This window comes from Astatotilapia calliptera, chromosome 15, assembly GCF_900246225.1.
Source record: "Astatotilapia calliptera chromosome 15, fAstCal1.2, whole genome shotgun sequence".
Classification (NCBI taxonomy): Eukaryota; Metazoa; Chordata; class Actinopteri; order Cichliformes; family Cichlidae; genus Astatotilapia; species Astatotilapia calliptera.
Window position 1 is genome coordinate 30,188,529 of NC_039316.1, and position 18,115 is coordinate 30,206,643.

At 39.4% G+C, this 18,115-nt stretch overlaps 2 protein-coding genes and 2 long non-coding RNA genes across 4 annotated transcripts; 1 reads left to right on the forward strand and 3 right to left on the reverse strand.

Moving 5' to 3' along the window:
• Window positions 1-800: 800 nt before the first annotated feature.
• Window positions 801-2,894, reverse strand: LOC113006958 (uncharacterized). The gene is made up of 7 exons (XM_026143238.1): window positions 2,857-2,894; window positions 2,649-2,727; window positions 2,420-2,534; window positions 1,948-2,049; window positions 1,579-1,746; window positions 1,298-1,453; window positions 801-1,063 (listed from the first exon to the last, which is right to left on the reverse strand). Exons 1-7 carry the CDS (start codon window positions 2,892-2,894, stop codon window positions 849-851), a joined length of 873 nt encoding a protein of 290 aa, XP_025999023.1. The 3' UTR covers window positions 801-848.
• On the reverse strand, window positions 2,852-6,731 carry LOC113007031 (uncharacterized). Its single transcript, XM_026143352.1, has 10 exons — window positions 6,575-6,731; window positions 6,259-6,376; window positions 6,101-6,162; window positions 5,574-5,948; window positions 5,346-5,447; window positions 4,895-5,127; window positions 4,619-4,797; window positions 4,430-4,523; window positions 3,628-4,021; window positions 2,852-2,977 (listed from the first exon to the last, which is right to left on the reverse strand). The coding sequence occupies exons 4-9, from the start codon at window positions 5,878-5,880 to the stop codon at window positions 3,647-3,649; spliced, it is 1,290 nt and encodes a 429-aa protein (XP_025999137.1). The 5' UTR covers window positions 5,881-5,948; window positions 6,101-6,162; window positions 6,259-6,376; window positions 6,575-6,731; the 3' UTR covers window positions 2,852-2,977; window positions 3,628-3,646.
• Window positions 6,732-12,920: 6,189 nt separating this feature from the next.
• Window positions 12,921-14,490, forward strand: LOC113006982 (uncharacterized). The gene is made up of 3 exons (XR_003269832.1): window positions 12,921-13,038; window positions 14,202-14,296; window positions 14,416-14,490. It is a non-coding gene; the product is annotated as an uncharacterized LOC113006982 (long non-coding RNA).
• A 1,058-nt stretch (window positions 14,491-15,548) lies between these two features.
• On the reverse strand, window positions 15,549-16,715 carry LOC113006937 (uncharacterized). The gene is made up of 3 exons (XR_003269829.1): window positions 16,551-16,715; window positions 15,778-15,866; window positions 15,549-15,579 (listed from the first exon to the last, which is right to left on the reverse strand). It is a non-coding gene; the product is annotated as an uncharacterized LOC113006937 (long non-coding RNA).
• Window positions 16,716-18,115: the final 1,400 nt, after the last annotated feature.

Consider the following 18,115-nt stretch of genomic DNA (forward strand, 5'->3'; position numbering starts at 1 on the left):
AAAGAAATGCCACCCCACACCAAAACTGACCCACTGCCAAACTCATGCTGGAGGATGTTGCAGGAAGCAGAAGGTTCTCCACGGCCTCTCCAGACTGTCACAAGTGCTCAGTGTGAACCTGCTTTCATCTGTGAGGAGCACAGGGCGCCAGTGGCAAAGTTGCCAATCTTTGTGTTGTCTAGCAAATGCCAAACATACGGCACTGTGTTGGGCTGTAAGCACAACCCCACCTGTGGACGTCGGGCCCTCATACCACCCTCATGGAGTCCATTTCTGACCGTTTGAGCAGACGTGCACATTTGTGGCCTGCTGGAGGTCATTTTGCACAGCTCTGGCCTTTCTTTCCTACCCCACAGTACCTTCCCTTACCATTTGTTTCCTACTCTTTTACTTCTTCTTTGATGACGGTTGTCTTTCTAGATAAGCAATTTCATTTGCTCTGGGGCGAGTCAATGGCACGGGTGCATTCTGGGACTGTCAGTTCACCAGTGTGCTGGCATGCTTCTTAACAAACACACCACTACAGCAAACATCTCAGTTGTACTTGTTGATTTCTTCGACAAAACACTGAACAAAAAATTTACTTGTGAGTGTGCTGCCTGGTGCTTTTAAATTTTGTGATTATTTGAGCAGCCCAGAAAGCATCCCATAAATTAAATTATGTTATCGTATCTGAACATGTACACTAGTCATTAAATTAGATGGGAAATAATGATTCAGGGTAAACAACTGCACCAAGGAAATTCCATTTTTCTTCTCAAAATGTAAAATGTCTGTTGAAAAATCACATTGAACAGAGATGTGATTAACTTTTTATTTTACCAAACATAACATCAATGATGACACAATCAGTCTTCATCAGAAGTGCTCAAATCACTCTCAGTGGCATCGTCTGGAATGTCCTCCTCCTCCTCCGAGTCCATTTCCAGGAGTGGTTGGTGGCTGAGGATTCTCTTGTACACGTCCTTTACTTTGAGCATTTCAGCTTTCAGTTCACTTTGTTTTTTTAAAACCAGGCTACAGAGTCCCTTCTGTGCATCCTCCGACATGCCAACAAAGGAGGCTGTAAAAAGAACAAAACAAATAAATATGAGAAAAGTAAAAAAAACAAACAACAAAAAAAAATCACCTCATAAACACAAGGAATTAGGATGCTGTAATTAAACATTTTTTTAAAAGGGAGAAGGCAGTGTTAGCTAGCAATCTAGATATAGGTAAAAGATCCAGTAAGACTTTAGCATCTGCTCTTATTTTCAATCGATTCATCAAAAAATTAATAAATAAATAAAGTGCTTACAGTCTGAGGAGATTGTCCCCAACACCACAGAACGCATTCGCAACACTGTCCAGTGATGCCGCATCTCCCTGCAAAGGATCATCTCCTCCTCTCTCAGGCGCCTCACAGCCATCACCTTCTCAAAGACCTTTCTCTTTGTCCGGAGGTCAGCAGCAGCTACAGTTTAACAACATCAGATGGGAAAACATAGCAGCATATTATGATTCAAGAACAAAACATTCAACTACTGCTCAGATACTGGGAGCTTGTTTAAAAAGGATATTTATAAATCAAGAGCTTACGTTCACTTGTGCTCTGCCAGGGCCAAATATCGGTCTGCATGAGGGCATCACTGGATACGATTTGCTTTGTTGGTTCAGCGAGCTTGTTGTAGTCGTCAACAGCAGCCGCCAAGCGTTTCTTCTCAACTAAGATGACCTTGCGAATTCTGTGTCGCCTCTTGTTGCTATCTGTAAATAATCATAAAAAATTCACACCTTCACATAATGTATATAGTTTCATTTTAATCTACACTCATCAATTTGTTTGCTAGAACAAATCACATCCAGCTTAAACAAACCTGGATCTGATTTGATTCTGTTTACAAAGTAGCTGCACAAGCTGTACAAACTGAGCATCAAACGGTCCGTTTCAAAGAAACTGGGACGTACCATTTTGTCTGTAAAGACTTTGTGTTCGCACTCTGATGATGACGACAAGCTCCTCTATTCGTGCCTGCAACGCTCCAAGGCTGCCATCAGTTTGATCACTTTCTAAGTGAGAGGAATATTAATCAGAATACAGGATGAGTAACAGTCACCAAACTACAGTGGACTCTGTAATCACTGACTTGATGACATTCATTATAAGACATCTGGAGCCTTCATGTGCTGCTATCTCATGATAATCATGAGATAACAAGTATGTTGGTGTTCAGGTTTATAAAACCAACTAGTACGACATCATTTCAACCCAGGTTCTATCCAATTTGATGAAACGCAACAACTCTGCCATAAATTTGCTTTTCCAAGGCTTATTTTTCATTGTTTGTTGACACTGTCAGAAAGATCTTAACTCTAAGTTCTTTAATGAGGCCATGGTGGGTCCTATTGTTATACATGAGTGCATTATATTGAGACTCACCTTCAGCCCATTTCTGCACATCGGCCACCCATTGCTGCAGTGTGTCGTCATCCACACCCAGCTCATTTCTGGTCGCATTCAGGCTCTCCACTTGTTCTCTAAGGATCCTTATGATCTAAGAATGCATTCATAAATGTCATTCATATTGACATTAAAAGAGTACTGGTGTTTTCCCCCCATTACCACACACATTAAAATGGGTGTTGAAAAAATGACCTTTAGATATCACTGGCTCAAAGTGCGGCCCAGTTGTTCCACTTTCCTTTTGTTCCACCCCAAAGCCAGGAGGGTCAGCATGTCTGTTCGCCCTGCATTTCAGTTAGTATACAAATTAGAATTAATGAGCAGGAGACTGAGTGGAATCTCAGACACGGACACACACCTGCTTTAGACATGTACTTCGTTGTGATGGCCGCCCTAGACAGGAAACTGTTTACTTGTTCCACCTCTTCTCCAACTGTTGAACCGGCCCCATCCTGAAACGCACCTCCCCATTTGATCTATAGAAAGGAGGTCACAATACATGACTGCTGAATTCATTCAACCTTATAACAAAATGTCACGGCGGGGTGCGCCGATGTGTGCGGAAACAGGACCCAAAAGCAGATGATGACGAGGAATAGTAATGATTAACAGAAAAGTGAACCTTTATTGCGATGACGGCAGGAAATGAACCAAGAGACCAAAGCAAACAGGCAAAACACTAAGAAACAAAACACTGAGCTGGCAAAACACTAAGAAACAAAACACTAAAGGTACTAAGACCAAAAACTATAACTATGACCGAGGTGGAAAATAAACAGGCTATGACTATGACTGTAACTCTGGTGAGAATAAACAGACGAACTGACAATGGCATGAAGAAAACAAAAGGCTTAAATACAGACATGAGGTGATCAGGGGAAGTGGCGACACATGGGGGAAAACAGCTGACAGACATAAACCTAATGACAGGACCAGGAGAGGAAAGCTAAATACAATGAACAAAGAACACATGACATTGTCAGAATAAAACAGGAAATGACAACACAACTTAACAGACCTAATACGTGATGAAATAAATAGAAAACCCCCAAAACATAGAAAACCCAGGAACAATACCTGCCTAAACTAAAGGCAAATAGGAAATAACACAAACTAATAACATATCAAAAAATACAAAGAAAACTCAGAGTGCTGGGTCGGAGACCCAGCCTGTGACACAAAATGTCTCAAACTAATCCAAAACTACAAGCTGCAGTATACCTCGCATTTCCAAGTGTGAGCCTTTGCATGCATGACGGAGAGAAAAGGACGCATTGACAAGAGGTTCCTCAGCTCAGGGCACTGCTGAGCCACCTTGGTTAAATAGGGGAAATATTTACAGGCCACATCGGAGCAAAGGAACGTAATATGTCCTGGGATGCTAGCTGCCAACTTCCTCTGGAGAAAAAGGGGGTAAGCAAAGATCTCCCCTCGAAACATGTTCAATGCAGCTAAGAGGACTCCGTGGCGACAAACAGCTATTTCCATGCCCTCCTCATCCAACTTCCCAGTGGACTTTTTGGACGACTCCTTTGCTGCAGTCCAAGATGAAGATCCGCACAACCCTTTCCCCGGGACCTATACACTCAAAGATTTTAACATAAAAGATATGACATGATTAAGCCCTATCAGGGACAAACTTTTTAAAACAAATGCATAACAATTAGCTGAATTAGCCTCGAGTCACACAAGACCTCAGATCTCCCCAGGACAGCACTGATAACACAAAATAAAAATCATGTTGTTTTTTTTAAATACACATGGTGACAAAATTAAGTAAACATTAAGATAAAGTAAAGTAAATAGTATTACGACAACACCAAGAGAAAAATAAAAAAAATATCGACCCATCCATATATGTCTACACACACACACACACACACACACACACACACACACACACACGTATGTGTATATGGTTACGGCATTAACATCATTTTAACAAGATTAACGCTAACAGCACTAATATATATATGTGTATCTTACATGATTTGTGTGTCTCTGGATGTATTTCACAAACTCAGCAACTTCCTCATCTTTTTCAATGAAGACACCTTCAAAGTTCCCCTGCTCTGAAGTGCTGAACGAACACAGTGACAGTTGTTTGAAAAGAAACATTAAAATACATTTTTCTACAAATCCATATTTGACTTATGTACACAATGCATAACGTACCTTGCATTAGACTGAAAGCGATAAAGCTTGCGGTTTCCATCAACTGAGACGGCAAGCATGTCTGGAGTGCAGGCAGGGCAGCTAAAGCATGGCTCCTTGCACATCCTGTCCACCTCAAACTTTACAGCACTCCACTCCAAGAAACTTTTACTGAAGGCATCAGCTGATATTCGGCCATTCTTTTACATAGAGGACATACAACAGAATATTCAAGGACAGTCATCATAAACATTGATTTGCACAATTTCCTTAAACTTAGCAAATTTAGAAACTCACCCTTCCAAAATGGGCTGTTCGTTCATCCAGCATTTTGACAAATGCCTTAAGTGACATCCCTGGTGCAGCCTTCTTAATGTCATAGAAAGACTGAAAGACATCCATTGAAAACAGGGTGCAGAAATTTAAGGTGCCAGGCCAATATCCACTACCCAGGATGTCCTTAACTGAGGGGGACCACATTAGGCCACAGCTGGTGCAGCTCACCACTGGCAGTGCAAGGTTATAACGCCCTGTAGAAAGGATAAGGATAAATTCAGTCATGGCTCAAAGCATTAATTTTTTTCATGTTGTTTTCAAATCGGTCTGGTAAATCCAAATAACCTTTGACAGGTGCCCACATATACTGCGGGCCGAGGGTAATTAAAACCAAGATAGCAATGCACAATTTGCAATAAAACCTCCAAACACATCTATTGTGTATGTAGTGTGTGACAAAAGGGCAACTTACCATTTATGGTTACAAGAGCCACAATTGCGCCGGGTGAAACCTCAACGTTACCTGCTGGGCAGTCACACACATGGTCTGGCCTTTGCACAGGCAACAGCCGAACTAACATTAAAACACACAATATATATAAAAAGAATTAGAAATTAACTGATACACAATAAATATACAATAACAGCACCCACTCATACTCATACATAGCAAGAAATGCATAAGACTTAAAAACTGTACCTATTGGCTTGTGAAACTCTGATGAAGGCTGCAAAAACCCTCCTGTTACTGCCTCTCTGTTGTGCAGGACAAAGCGTGTGTGAACTGCAATATCACAGTCAGCACAAAGGAATGGAAGAGGCAGGCAGTCCAGACACCTCACAACTACTTGTTTGCCACACTGACACACACGGTGTGACTGTGGATCCAGAGTAGCTAACATATTGTCTATAAGACAAGGCCTGGCCTCTTTCCACTTTTGCGAGGACACCATATTTCTGATCGCCCAGTGAGTAGCAGCTGACTCAGACGACGTCTCACAAGTCATGGCTGCGTCCTCTTCTCCATCCTCCAACAACTGAAGGAGCTCCTGACGAAGCACCTCAGTTCCATACACTAACAGAAAAAAAATAAAGAAAGGAAGAAACTCTGAAAAACACTCTAGGCAGTATGTTTCTTAGGACTCCACAAAAGCCCTGCATAACTCAACTATAACAACAAATATAAAAGTAAACAGAAATCACAATATATACAAGAAGGTAAAGTACCTTTTGTTGGGTTGACACTGGCAACATAACTAGGTTCTTCACGTGGACATTGATGCTGCTCTCTGGACGGGGGGGGGGGAATGAAGAATATTTACTTACTGAAATTCTTTGGTGAAAACAAGTTGTGAGATAAAATCAATGGTTGTGTGAACACTGACCACGTGGCATGCAACTAGTACTTCGACTGGTTGATGGTCTTTGAGGAATAAAAGCTCCCTGTCTGTCACGTTTTTTCCAGCGCACTGGTCTTGGCTGAGGTTCACTCTGTGCATCATTCTACGCAATTAACAAGGAAAAAAGGGAACACCTAAAATACAGTCTATGATTAAAGCAAAGATTATCAAACATCTTAAGTTAACCAACTTAATTTGACATAAACTTTAAAAAAAATTCAAATAACATAACATTTACTCCGTACAAAATATTAGACAAGCGTGTTCCCTCTTTAACAACTGTTTCCACTAAAAATGTTACCTGCATATCTTGAAGGAGTTCGTCAGCAGCCTGAAGCTCTTCCTCCAGCTCGGGATCCTCTGAATCACTCATTTTCAAGCTAAAGAGGAAAGAGATTTTTGCAGAACTCAGTGACATAAACACATAACTAACGCAATTCAAATGATTTTCAGTCTTGGCGCTCCGGTTAATGTTAGCAATTAATGTTAGCATCATCAGTTTGTAAAGAGCTAGCAGAACTCTTAGCGCAAAAACTGCTTTACGCACCATGTGAGGGTATTTTGCAGCACACAAGTCCTTTAACGTTTGTAATAGATTTAATCCATCATCGTTGGATTAAATGGCTAATGCTGCAGTAGACACGTGTAGTCGTTACCTAGCAAGCATGCTGACGGTAGCTGTAGCCATTTTTAAATACATTACACCGTTTCCGAGATCAGTCACCTCTGTTTGTTTGAAGCTTTTATGAAAAAACAAACTTTGAAACACACATCAAGGTATTACTTTAAATATATGTATTTTTTACATACCTGCATTAGAATCAATCAGTTCCACCTCATTTTCTTATTCTTATAAATGGGTCTCTCCATTCTCCCATCAGCCTTTGCTTACACAGGTTGCATCTGATTGGCTGGAGCCGAGCGCGTCCAAAACTAACAGGAGTGGTGAATGAATCTATAAATGTGTTTTACGTGTGAAATGAAAATAATAAACCTAACAAAGGATTATGTACGTTAAATCTGCGCACTTTCAGATCGTGAATCAGTTTGGAAAACACTGTGTGATGGCCACAACATGAAGCGATTTTATTGTTGAATTATCAGTGATACTTTCGTGTTTTTGTTGAGAAATGTTAACGATGTCATTAAAAGAAAGCATTAAATTAGGGAGAAAAACCCGTTCATGGAGAGGGTCCCCGGTTCTCCAGTTAGATTGTGCTTCACGGCGTCATGTTTCGCCGTGACGGGGTTATTATTGGAGTAAATGGATGGCTGGAGCCTCTGCTCGAAGCGTCTCTGATCGCCGCGAGCAGGTTCATATTGGAATGAATTGACAACCCACAGCGTCACATAAAAACGTGGAAGGGTACCTTAGGCGTCAGCATGAGAAGTTAAGGGACGTGACAAATCGTCATTATTTTACGCGTCGGGAGTGAGAACGGGTTGGAGATTTACAAGGAGGGAAAACAGTACACCTCTCTGAACAGTGTCTGGGAGGCTGTGGTTGCTGCTGCACGCAATGTTGATGGTGAACAGATCAAAACACTGACAGAATCCATGGATGGCAGGCTTTTGAGTGTCCTTGCAAAGAAAGGTGGCTATATTGGTCGCTGATTTGTTTTTGTTTTGTTTTTGAATGTCAGAAATGTATATTTGTGAATGTGGAGATGTTATATTGGTTTCACTGGTAAAAATAAATAATTGAAATGGGTATATATTTGTTTTTTGTTAAGTTGCCTAATAATTATGCACAGTAATAGTCACCTGCACACACAGATATCCCCCTAAAACAGCTAAAACTAAAAACAAACTAAAAACTACTTCCAAAAACATTCAGCTTTGATATTAATGAGTTTTTTGGGTTCATTGAGAACATGGTTGTTGTTCAATAATAAAATTATTCCTCAAAAATACAACTTGCCTAATAATTCTGCACTCCCTGTATGTAGAAAAAGTAGAATTGGGCTGAAAGATCTGTCGCTTTATCACCTATTCAGGTTGTAAATCGTGTTTTTAAAAAGTAACTAAGTAATTAATTACTTTTGAAAATAAGTAATCAGTAAAGTAACGGGATTACTTTTTTGGGGAAGTAATCAGTAATTAGTTACTGATAGCTTTTTTCAAGTAACTTGACCAACACTGGTAGTAGTAACAGGTAAATGAGGATTTTTTTTAAATTATTTGAATATACCCATATGGAAAAGATATATATAAATCTTATAAAGTTTGTGTCTGTCTTGTGTGAAACTTGTATGAAAAGCATATAAGAGTGAAAACAGATATAAGATCCCTTGAAAAATTATATAATGAAACTTGTATGTTTTGGATACTTACTAAAACAATGTATGAAAGTAATGAGAAAGTGGCCATTTCATATGGGTATATATGAGTGTTTGTGTATAAATACACAAACAATAGACATATACTTTCAATTGTGTAATTTAAGTGATCTAGGTAGCTCTGTTTTGGAAGTTCAGTTAACGCTGGCAATGTGTTTTGGAGTTTGTACGTGCTTTGTCTCTAGGGGCCACCGTATATATTTATATATAAACATATATAAATAAAACCACCCTTTTTTTACATTAGTAATTTCTTTTGTGCATATTTTTATATTGTTGTTGATAATAAATTAACTAAAGCGACAAGTGAGCCGAGCCGAAAGTGCTGGTTCTCTAAAAAGAGCCGGAATTCCTATCACTAATTCCTGTCATAGGGTCAAGAAGAAGGATACACTATGGACAGGTCACCAGTCTATCACTTGGCCAACACACAGAAAACAGATAATCCTTCATGCTCACATTCATATCTCCCGACCTCCTTGGACCTTCTTGCTTTGACTTGATACTGTTAACCAGCGTACTATCTTGCTGCCCCTACTTTATTTTTACCTTTTGGAAATAGTTTCATCCCTTTGGGTAAAATAAAAATAATTTCAAATATTTCTCTTGTGTTGTGAATGTCTCATGAGCTCAGTCACTCTCGTAGCTGAACAGTGGCTGTAAAAAGGATCATAAACAATTGTGAATTATTGAGACAGATGTGCATTATCCAGTTTTGTAAGCCATCCTCAGCAGAAATATGGACAGCAATTTTAATATTAACGCAAATAGCTCTCTTGTAATTTTGCTCCCTGAAAATGTGCCCACTGACGGTGTTTCGGAACTTTGGGTAAAAAAGCAGCACCAAAGTTACTGAAACTTCCTCACCGCTACTGATACTACCCACCTCTAAGCACAGTACTTCATTCCCCACCCATTCAAGAATCACATTAACGTAGAGGAAGGCTGTTTTATTGCTTTTAGCTTTTCAATTAGGGTTGGATAATTTGTGTCCACCTCTTTTAGATTAGATTTTAAATGAGAAACATTGTGTGCCATTAATTATCACGATTCACATTTGTGGATAAAACTATTTGATGTCTTGCTGAAAAAGGAAAACAAAGTGGTAAAGAATGTCGAGAGATGGAAAGCTGATCAACAGCATAGTGGAGCGCTAGGTGGTGGACAGGCTAAGTGATTAGCGCAGTAACGGTGAGAAGAGCTATGACAGTGACAGGCCTTCAGAGAGTACACTGCTGGGCCCAGCAGTGCGTCTGTCAGACTATCTGACACCCCGACGTTTTCCATGCCAAGCTCAGATGTGGTTGCACATGTGTTTGGATGTGACCTGAGGGGATGTTGGTGAACTACAGATGACATTTGTTCCTTTATCCAGCACTCAGCACCCCTTCTTCCCATCCAGATGAGAAGCAAACACTGCACTCCCACTCAGTTCTAAAAGTGGGTCAGTCTATGCAGCTTCTGCTGCTGCTGCAGTTTGCAGCAGGATGTGCTTCTGCAGCAAAATGCACCTGAGATAATGCAGACAGGTATACAAGCAGACTCTCTACTCGTTATACATATTTATAATGTGTGTTTTTGGATCAAAATCTAGAAAGGACTTAACTGGAAATGAGTAGAGGAAAAAGCTAATGAAACTTTATGAGTTAACTTCTGTTATTACTTTCTCCAAACCATCACATGTCTTTTAGACTCCATTCCTACAAGACTGTTTGAGTCATACCGTTAATTAATGCTTCAATATTAAATATGATGAATGCAGCTTCAGAACTCATCACTGTACAGAAACAACATTGGAAAAAGTCACAAATAAGGTTTTTAAGGCCTCTAACAGTGGACAAATCTCTGTACTTGTCTTGCTAGACTTCTGTGCAGCATTTAATTCTGTTGACTATATTATTTTTAAACCATTTTTACCAATCCTGCAGTTTAACCAATTAGTTAAACTTCAGAAATGTCTTAAAGACATTTCCTGCCTCTAAATTTAGAAACATGGTGCCTAACCAGATACTTGTGCTCCAGTAACACTGTGAGCCAATCTGGGTGAGCACCTCCTATTACCAGTAGTGATGTGCGGATCAATACTGAAATATCGATTCCTCCGATACCAGTCATTTATGTTCTGGAATCGATTCTCACATTAAAATATCGATATTTTAGTAATTTAGGGTAAATTTGTAGTTTATCATTAACAGGAACACAGTGGAAAGAAACTATGTCATTCGGATTGTCTACATTGGAATGAACTACTTCCTCTTCCACCTTTCATAGTCATGTGCAAAATACGGCTGTATAAATGTGTCGCAGCCCCTTGGCATGCGCACTCACAACAATGGCTGAGCGTAATTGGAGTCATGTGCTGACGTAGTTTACATCCACAAACAGCCGAGACGTGGTTTGCAATACATGTGGCAAGAAAGTGAGGTGTTGTGGCAACACCACTAACCTTGTCAAACATCTCAGAGTAAATCATATCACAGAAAATGACAAGCGTATGTTGAGGTGAATTGAAGAGGAGGAGTGGACAGGGACAGGTGCTGCTAGGGCGAGACAGACGTCTCTCACGGAGTCCTTTAGTGCTGCAGGCAGGCAACATGCTCAAATAGCGCACAACTTCAGTTTTTTTATTTCTATATGATGAATTCTGCATTATTAAGTGATGAGAACAAGTAATCTGATGTCCTGTAATCATTATGATGCTACAATTTGAGATACAATAAAAGATACTTTGTACAAAAACTTATTTTATTTATTGTATTGTATCAGATCAGTATCATTGATACCACCCTGAATTTTACTTGGTATCGGATCGGAAAGGAAATCAGTGGTATCGCACATCACTAATTACCAATTGCTCTATTTGTGCTGCCAGTCATTCATGGAGTGCCATTAGTTTCTTCTTCCATAGGTGTGGATCATGTCACTTCTTGCTCCTGTCCAGCTCTTAATTCCAAAGACTAGTGGTCGGACACCTGCTTTTGTCAAGTTGACTGGGTCCTTTTCTGGGAGATTGTTTGTTTACATGCATCCTTGAGCTCATACTGTTTCTGAGTATGCATTGTTTCTAAGATTACTGGGGAAGAGGCATATGTGATTCTTTTTAGAGATATTGGGATGGTGGCTAGAGCTGTGTTCATGTCTTGTAAGCAACTCTTCTGATGAGACTTCTTCAGTGAACCGGTTGAGATGCATTCTTTTTTTTTACCAGGTGCAATCTTTCAGAATATTTTTTAATCATTTTATTGATGAGTCCCAATATATCCAGGAAATGTGGTTATTGGTTATGGTTATGAGGCATGACAAGTTGACCACTTTAGAATGAATGTAACTACACTGCTTAGTTTAGTTTAGATTAGGGTTTTGTTGGTTGTTTGTTTGTTTTTGTAAATAATTACATTGTGTACTGTATTATAGCAGTTACACTTTTTGGCTGAAATTATACTTTTTCAACTTTATATTTAAGCTTGTAACAGACATTTATGCAATATAATAAAGTAAATGGAGAATAAACACAAAGAATGTATGCTTAAATTCAAAGACAATTTGAATTGTTTTCTTCAATCTTTAGCACAGGTTCTCTCCTGTGAAATGCAACTTTAACAAAAAAACCTATATACTAATAGGTAAGTATACACTAATATATTAGTGCTGTCAAACAATTACAATTTTTAATCAGATTCATCACAGGGTTACTGTGGATTAATCACAATTAAAAATAATTCAAAAATTATATCAATCACATTTTATTTAACATGAGCAAACAGACTCGGAAAAAAGGGAAAATATACGCACTTAACATGCTTATTGAACATTATGGTAAGAACAAATCAGCTAATTAAAGCAAAACAAAAGTCCATCATTACTTTAAGAACTGAAAGTCATTCAGTCCAGAAAATTGCTAAAACTTTGAAGTACAGGTGCAAAAACCATCAAGCGCCACGACAAGATTGCTCACATGAGGACCGCCCCAGGAAAGGAAGACCAAGACTTACCTCTGCTGCTGAGTATAAATTCATCCAAGTCACAAGTATGGAATCAGAACGATGCCACCTTGAAACGAAACCGAAAAATGGATTGAAACCGAAAAAAAATATTGTAACTGAAATAAATGTACTGAAAAATCTTGTATTGAAACCGAAAAAAAAATTGATAGTGAAAAACAATTAATTGAAACTGTAATTTTTTTGTTTTCACTTACAATTTTTTTTTTTTCGGTTTCAAACCATTTTTCAGTTTCAAACCATTTTTCGGTTTCAATCTGCTGGCACTGTTTTGGCGTCCGGGGGCGCGCTGGGGGGGGGGGGTTTCCGGCCCGCATGTATTTGCATACATTATAGAGGCCACTAGTGCTGACCAAGCTGCCATCTTTCTCTCTTCCCGTCTTTCAATGGCTGCTTCAATTTCAGCTTGAACCTCCAAACCGCAAGTAAGTAATCATTTTTTGTCATCTTTTCTTGCTGTCCCGCATTAGTTTAGTTTTTTTAGCTACATCTGGTGAAGTTGTGGTAAAATGCTGGTATTAGCCTATTCGTCGTAGCAAGCTAGCCTGAAGCTAATATTTGCTAAATTTAGGGACACCCGTGTCTCTTCAGGAGTTGGAGGCCGGTGTTCTAGGAGTGGATCTCAGGATCTCAACAGGCAGTGTTGGGCAGTAACATAATACATGCACCGGCGTTACGTATTTAAAATACAAAATATGAGTAAATGTATCCGTTACAATTACTGTTCAATAGGTGATATTGAGAATACAGTTAGTTTGTTGAAATAAATGGATTACATGGCGGTATTTACCTGTTTCATATGTTAGGCTATGGTCTCTCTATTTTTTGGTAATTCCACGCCGGTGGAAACCCAAACAAAACACACAATAAGAGCCTCTAAAAATTATTATACAAAAATGATTTAATATGAAGGCAATAGCAGAGTGTTACAGGCATCGCCCTAAACAATGTAGCCTCATGGGCAGTGTAGTCCGTGCTGCAGGGAGAATGGACTGCCATACCCGTTATGTGTCTGTGAGCGAGGAGGGAGAAAAAGGAAAAGTACGAGCTGTCACGGAGCAGAAACGGGAGCTGGAAGCATGTAAATATAATAATAACCACTAAAGCCAAAAAGAGTGCCTGACGAGCCCAGCTGTAAGTAAACTGTTAAGACTCGACTGTACACTGTGTTCGTGTTTTCCTCCGAAACAATAAGCAGCCTTTCAACGCCTCTCTCTGTCTCTCGCTAGCAAACTTGACCCAGACAACAAAGTAAAGCTAGTTTTCAGCTATGAGCCCGACACGAACTGGACGTATTAGCCAGAGGTCCCTTTACTACGGTTCGGAGCCGCTGACCTGTTTTATATACGCGCTGAATAGTTTTCTATACGAGATCGCTGCAGCCTTACCTAATGTCCACCTACTGTTACTCATTTATATTAAGATTTTAACATCTAGTTGGTGTTGGTATGGCAAGTAGCCTTCAGTAATAGTAATAAATCACACAGCAATAGCACATTCATGTAGTTGTAAAGTATTCAGAATACATTACTTCTATAATCTTTGGTGGAATACATTTTAAAATTAACCTTCCCAACACTGTCAACAGGTTAGCACCTCATACCACAGTGCATCAAAGCAGTCTCATGAGCGCTGGGAAGGACGAGCCCAGAGTCCAAAACAGACAGTGCAGGAGATGACAAGGTTAGTAATTGTATGGTGAAAATTATACTTTGTTATCTTGATTGGCAAAAGAAAAGTAAATACAAAATCTGCTTCTCACATATAGGGCATTTCCAAAACTTCAATTTCTTTCATTACAGCTGTCCTGTGCCAGAAGTTCTGTTGACCCACAGTGAGAGGCATCATTTCAGAAACACCAGGAAGACTAAAACTCATCGCCGGGATCAAGCAGGGCTCGTGATCTTCACCAGCAGCTCCCTCACAAGAAGGATAAACCCAGCATTTCATGAACACTGATGGAGACCTTTGCTTTGTGTAATGTTAGAAGTACTCAGATAATCCTCAGAGGGTCTGGACTTTTACATAATATAATAGAATAGAATTCAACTTTGTTGTCATTGCACATGCACAGGGCAACGAAATGCAGTTTGCATCCATCCAGAAGTGCCTTTAGCCATGATATAGATATATTACAATATATATTAGCAATAGTATAGATATGTAAGTATATTACAGAAATGGGTCTATTATGGTATGTTACAATGTACACGGTATGAAGTATGTTGTGAATATTCTATAACTATAAGTATGTACAGGCTGTAGTGAGTACAAACTATGTACAGGATATAAATATGAAAAACTACAGAAATCTGAGATATACAGTTATACAGAAATGTGAACTATGCAAATTATAAACAGTTGTAGGATTAAAAATCATCATATGTACAGAATGATTATTTACACAGAACTATACAGTAGTGCAGTTAAGTAATAGCTATAAGCTATAGTAATAGCTTTGAGTCCTGTAGAAAGTTAAATATATGTTGTGCTCACTGGTTACTCTGGTATGAATGACTCTGAATTACTTTATGATAAATAACACACTATTGTCAAAAAACAGTGAAAGAATTCCAGATCACAAGTTTTTAATTCAAATACAAGTAACAACCTTTGACTTTTAATCAGGTTTTATTTAATTGTGTCAGAGAAAACATCATGTGCTCTTCATGTAGCTGAATACATTCAGTGTTTAAAACAGAAGTTGTGCAGGTCTGAGATCAGCAGTTTTCTGAAACACCAAACTGAGGTACTGTTAATGCTGAAGTATAGTGACACAGTTACAGGGGTGATTAATCCTTTTGACTTTTTGTCTTTAAATTTATCAATAAAACAGCTGCAGCTTTCACTGACAGCACATGTGGTACTTTAACCTTTGTACTGTTTTCTTCAGTTAATTTTGGAGATATAGGATGATCTGTCTGCTGTCACTGGGTGGTGCTGAGGTCTGAATCTGAGGACAGCTCCTGTAATCACAAACAGAACAGAATCATCACAAACTGAAATATAAAGTTTATCTCTCAAATCTGAAATACAGCTGATCCTTCTCCGGCCTCACACACTCGGGATCTGAAGTTGTTCAGTCCTACAGTTCTGCCGACAGCTGTTTATTTTTTTATTTGTTTTAAAGGCTTTACTAACACATTTTCTAATATCATGTTTACCTTTGAGTTGTTGATGCTTTATAAATGGACATCTGCAAAGATGAGATGATGGAGCAGGTTTCAGTCGAGGTTCAGTCTGCTGCTGCATCCTGGTCACAACATACAGAGGTGTTATCAGCTCAGTATTGAACAAGAAATATTAACGTTTCAAATTATTTGTCCTAAAGAATGCAAGCTGTACAGAGTACTGAACATGTGACTTTGTGAACATAATTCATTAAAAATAATTTGGACAGTTTTTTAACCTGAATATTTGTAACAAACTCAGTAAAAAAAAAAAAAAAAAAAACCTAAAAAAAATAATCAGAGGAAAAATGTAACATTTTAACTTAAGCTGACAAGCGGAAGGAGTTGGTTTCAGTACATAAGTATCGGGCTTTGCTATTTAATCCGTAGCTATTGACTAATGAGGGGAATTTAAAAGTTGGCTTTAATGTCCTTCCACATGTGGAAAGCGACAGAAAACATGCTGCTGTTTGCACATATTTAATAATCAGCTCTGCACAGGAGCAGAAGCAGAGTCCAGCCTGTTGCTCTTACAGTATAATACTCATAATAAAAGTACAGTAACTGTGGTTAGTCACTGAGCAGCCCGGTGCGTTTCTCTTGATTTCTTTAGTCAGGGTAAATTCATTCACCTGCACGGGGTAGCTAAACGAACTTTACAAAACATGTTTCCCCGACAGCCGAGTGCTCATTTTAGCTAGCTAGGTCCTTAGGTAGCTAGCTAAGGACCTAAATTACGGATTAGCTTACAAACACATTTAACTTACCAAAAATAATGCGGTGGGGCCTCAGGTCCTCCTGTCCGGTAGTCCAATTTACTGAAGAACACCTCAGGCTGTCACTTTGAAATAGTCGGTAATGTAAACGCTGGACCTCTCAGCATCTGCCATTCCCGAACAGACACGTGCGAGTTTGTCCGTGACCGCAGCCGCGTCGTCAGTGTTTTCTCCAGTCAGCATTATAATATATGCAAATACATGCGGGTCGGAATCCCCGCCCCCCAGCGCGCCCCCATACGCCAAAACAGTGCAAGCAGAGTGAAACTGAAAAATGGTTTGAAACCGAAAAGTGGATTGAAACCGAAAAGTGGATTGAAACCGAAAAATGGATTGAAACCGAAAACAAAAAAAAATTGTAAGCGAAAACAAAAAAATTACAGTTTCAATTAATTGTTTTTCACTATCAATTTTTTTTTCGGTTTCAATACAAGATTTTTCAGTACATTTATTTCAGTTACAATATTTTTTTTCGGTTTCAATCCATTTTTCGGTTTCGTTTCAAGGTGGCATCGTTCTGATTCCATAACAAGCCTTAGAAATTACACGTTAACAGCAGCTCAGATTAGACGGCTTAATCTGCGTTAACACAGATATGTACAAGGTGGGCCATTTATATGGATACACCGTAATAAAATGGGAATGGTTGGTGATATTAAAGTCCTGTTTGTGGCACATTAGTATATGTGAGGGGGCACTGATAGCAACACCGCAGGAGAAATGCCAGCACAGGCATCCCGTATCCGTAGTTTCAGGTGCTGCACATCTCGTATCTTCACACCATAGACAATTGCCTTCAGATGACCCCAAAGATAAAAGTCTAAGGGGGTCAGATCGGGAGACCTTGGGGGCCATTCAACTGGCCCACGACGACCAATCCACTTTCCAGGAAACTGTTCATCTAGGAATGCTCGGACCTGGTACCCATAATGTGGTAGTGCACCATCTTGCTGGAAAAACTCAGGGAACGTGCCAGCTTCAGTACATAAAGAGGGAAACACATCATCATGTAGCAATTTCAAATATCCAGTGGCCTTGAGGTTTCCATTGATGAAGAATGGACCCACTATCATTGTACCCCATATAGGGCTTTGGAGCGTGATGTCACGGGGGTGGGCGTCAAAAGGATTTTGGCCCAATCCGCCATTTTGGGGGTCTAAACAAAGCGCAAGCGAAAAAGGAGCGAAGGCACACACAACAGCCATGGTTCGTATTTGCTGTGTGGTCTGCTGCAATGTTCGATCGCAGCAAGAGAATAAGCTTGAAAAAGGTTTGTCTTTTCATTCTTTCCCAACCTGGAAGCAACATGAGGCAGCTCGTGTATCGATGTTACCAAACGAAGGCGTCTAGCCTGGATAGCAGCTGTGAGACAAGCTGATATCCAGTTCTCTTCCATCTCCTAATATCTGTTGGTGCTTCAGACATTTTCATTCCGGTAAGTTCTAAATATGTTCATATCACTCTTTATAGCCTATTAGTCTTATTTTCGATGCGCTCTGAGCTCATAGCAAATTAGAACAAACATCCTACTGAGTGATTTTGCAGAACTACCTTCT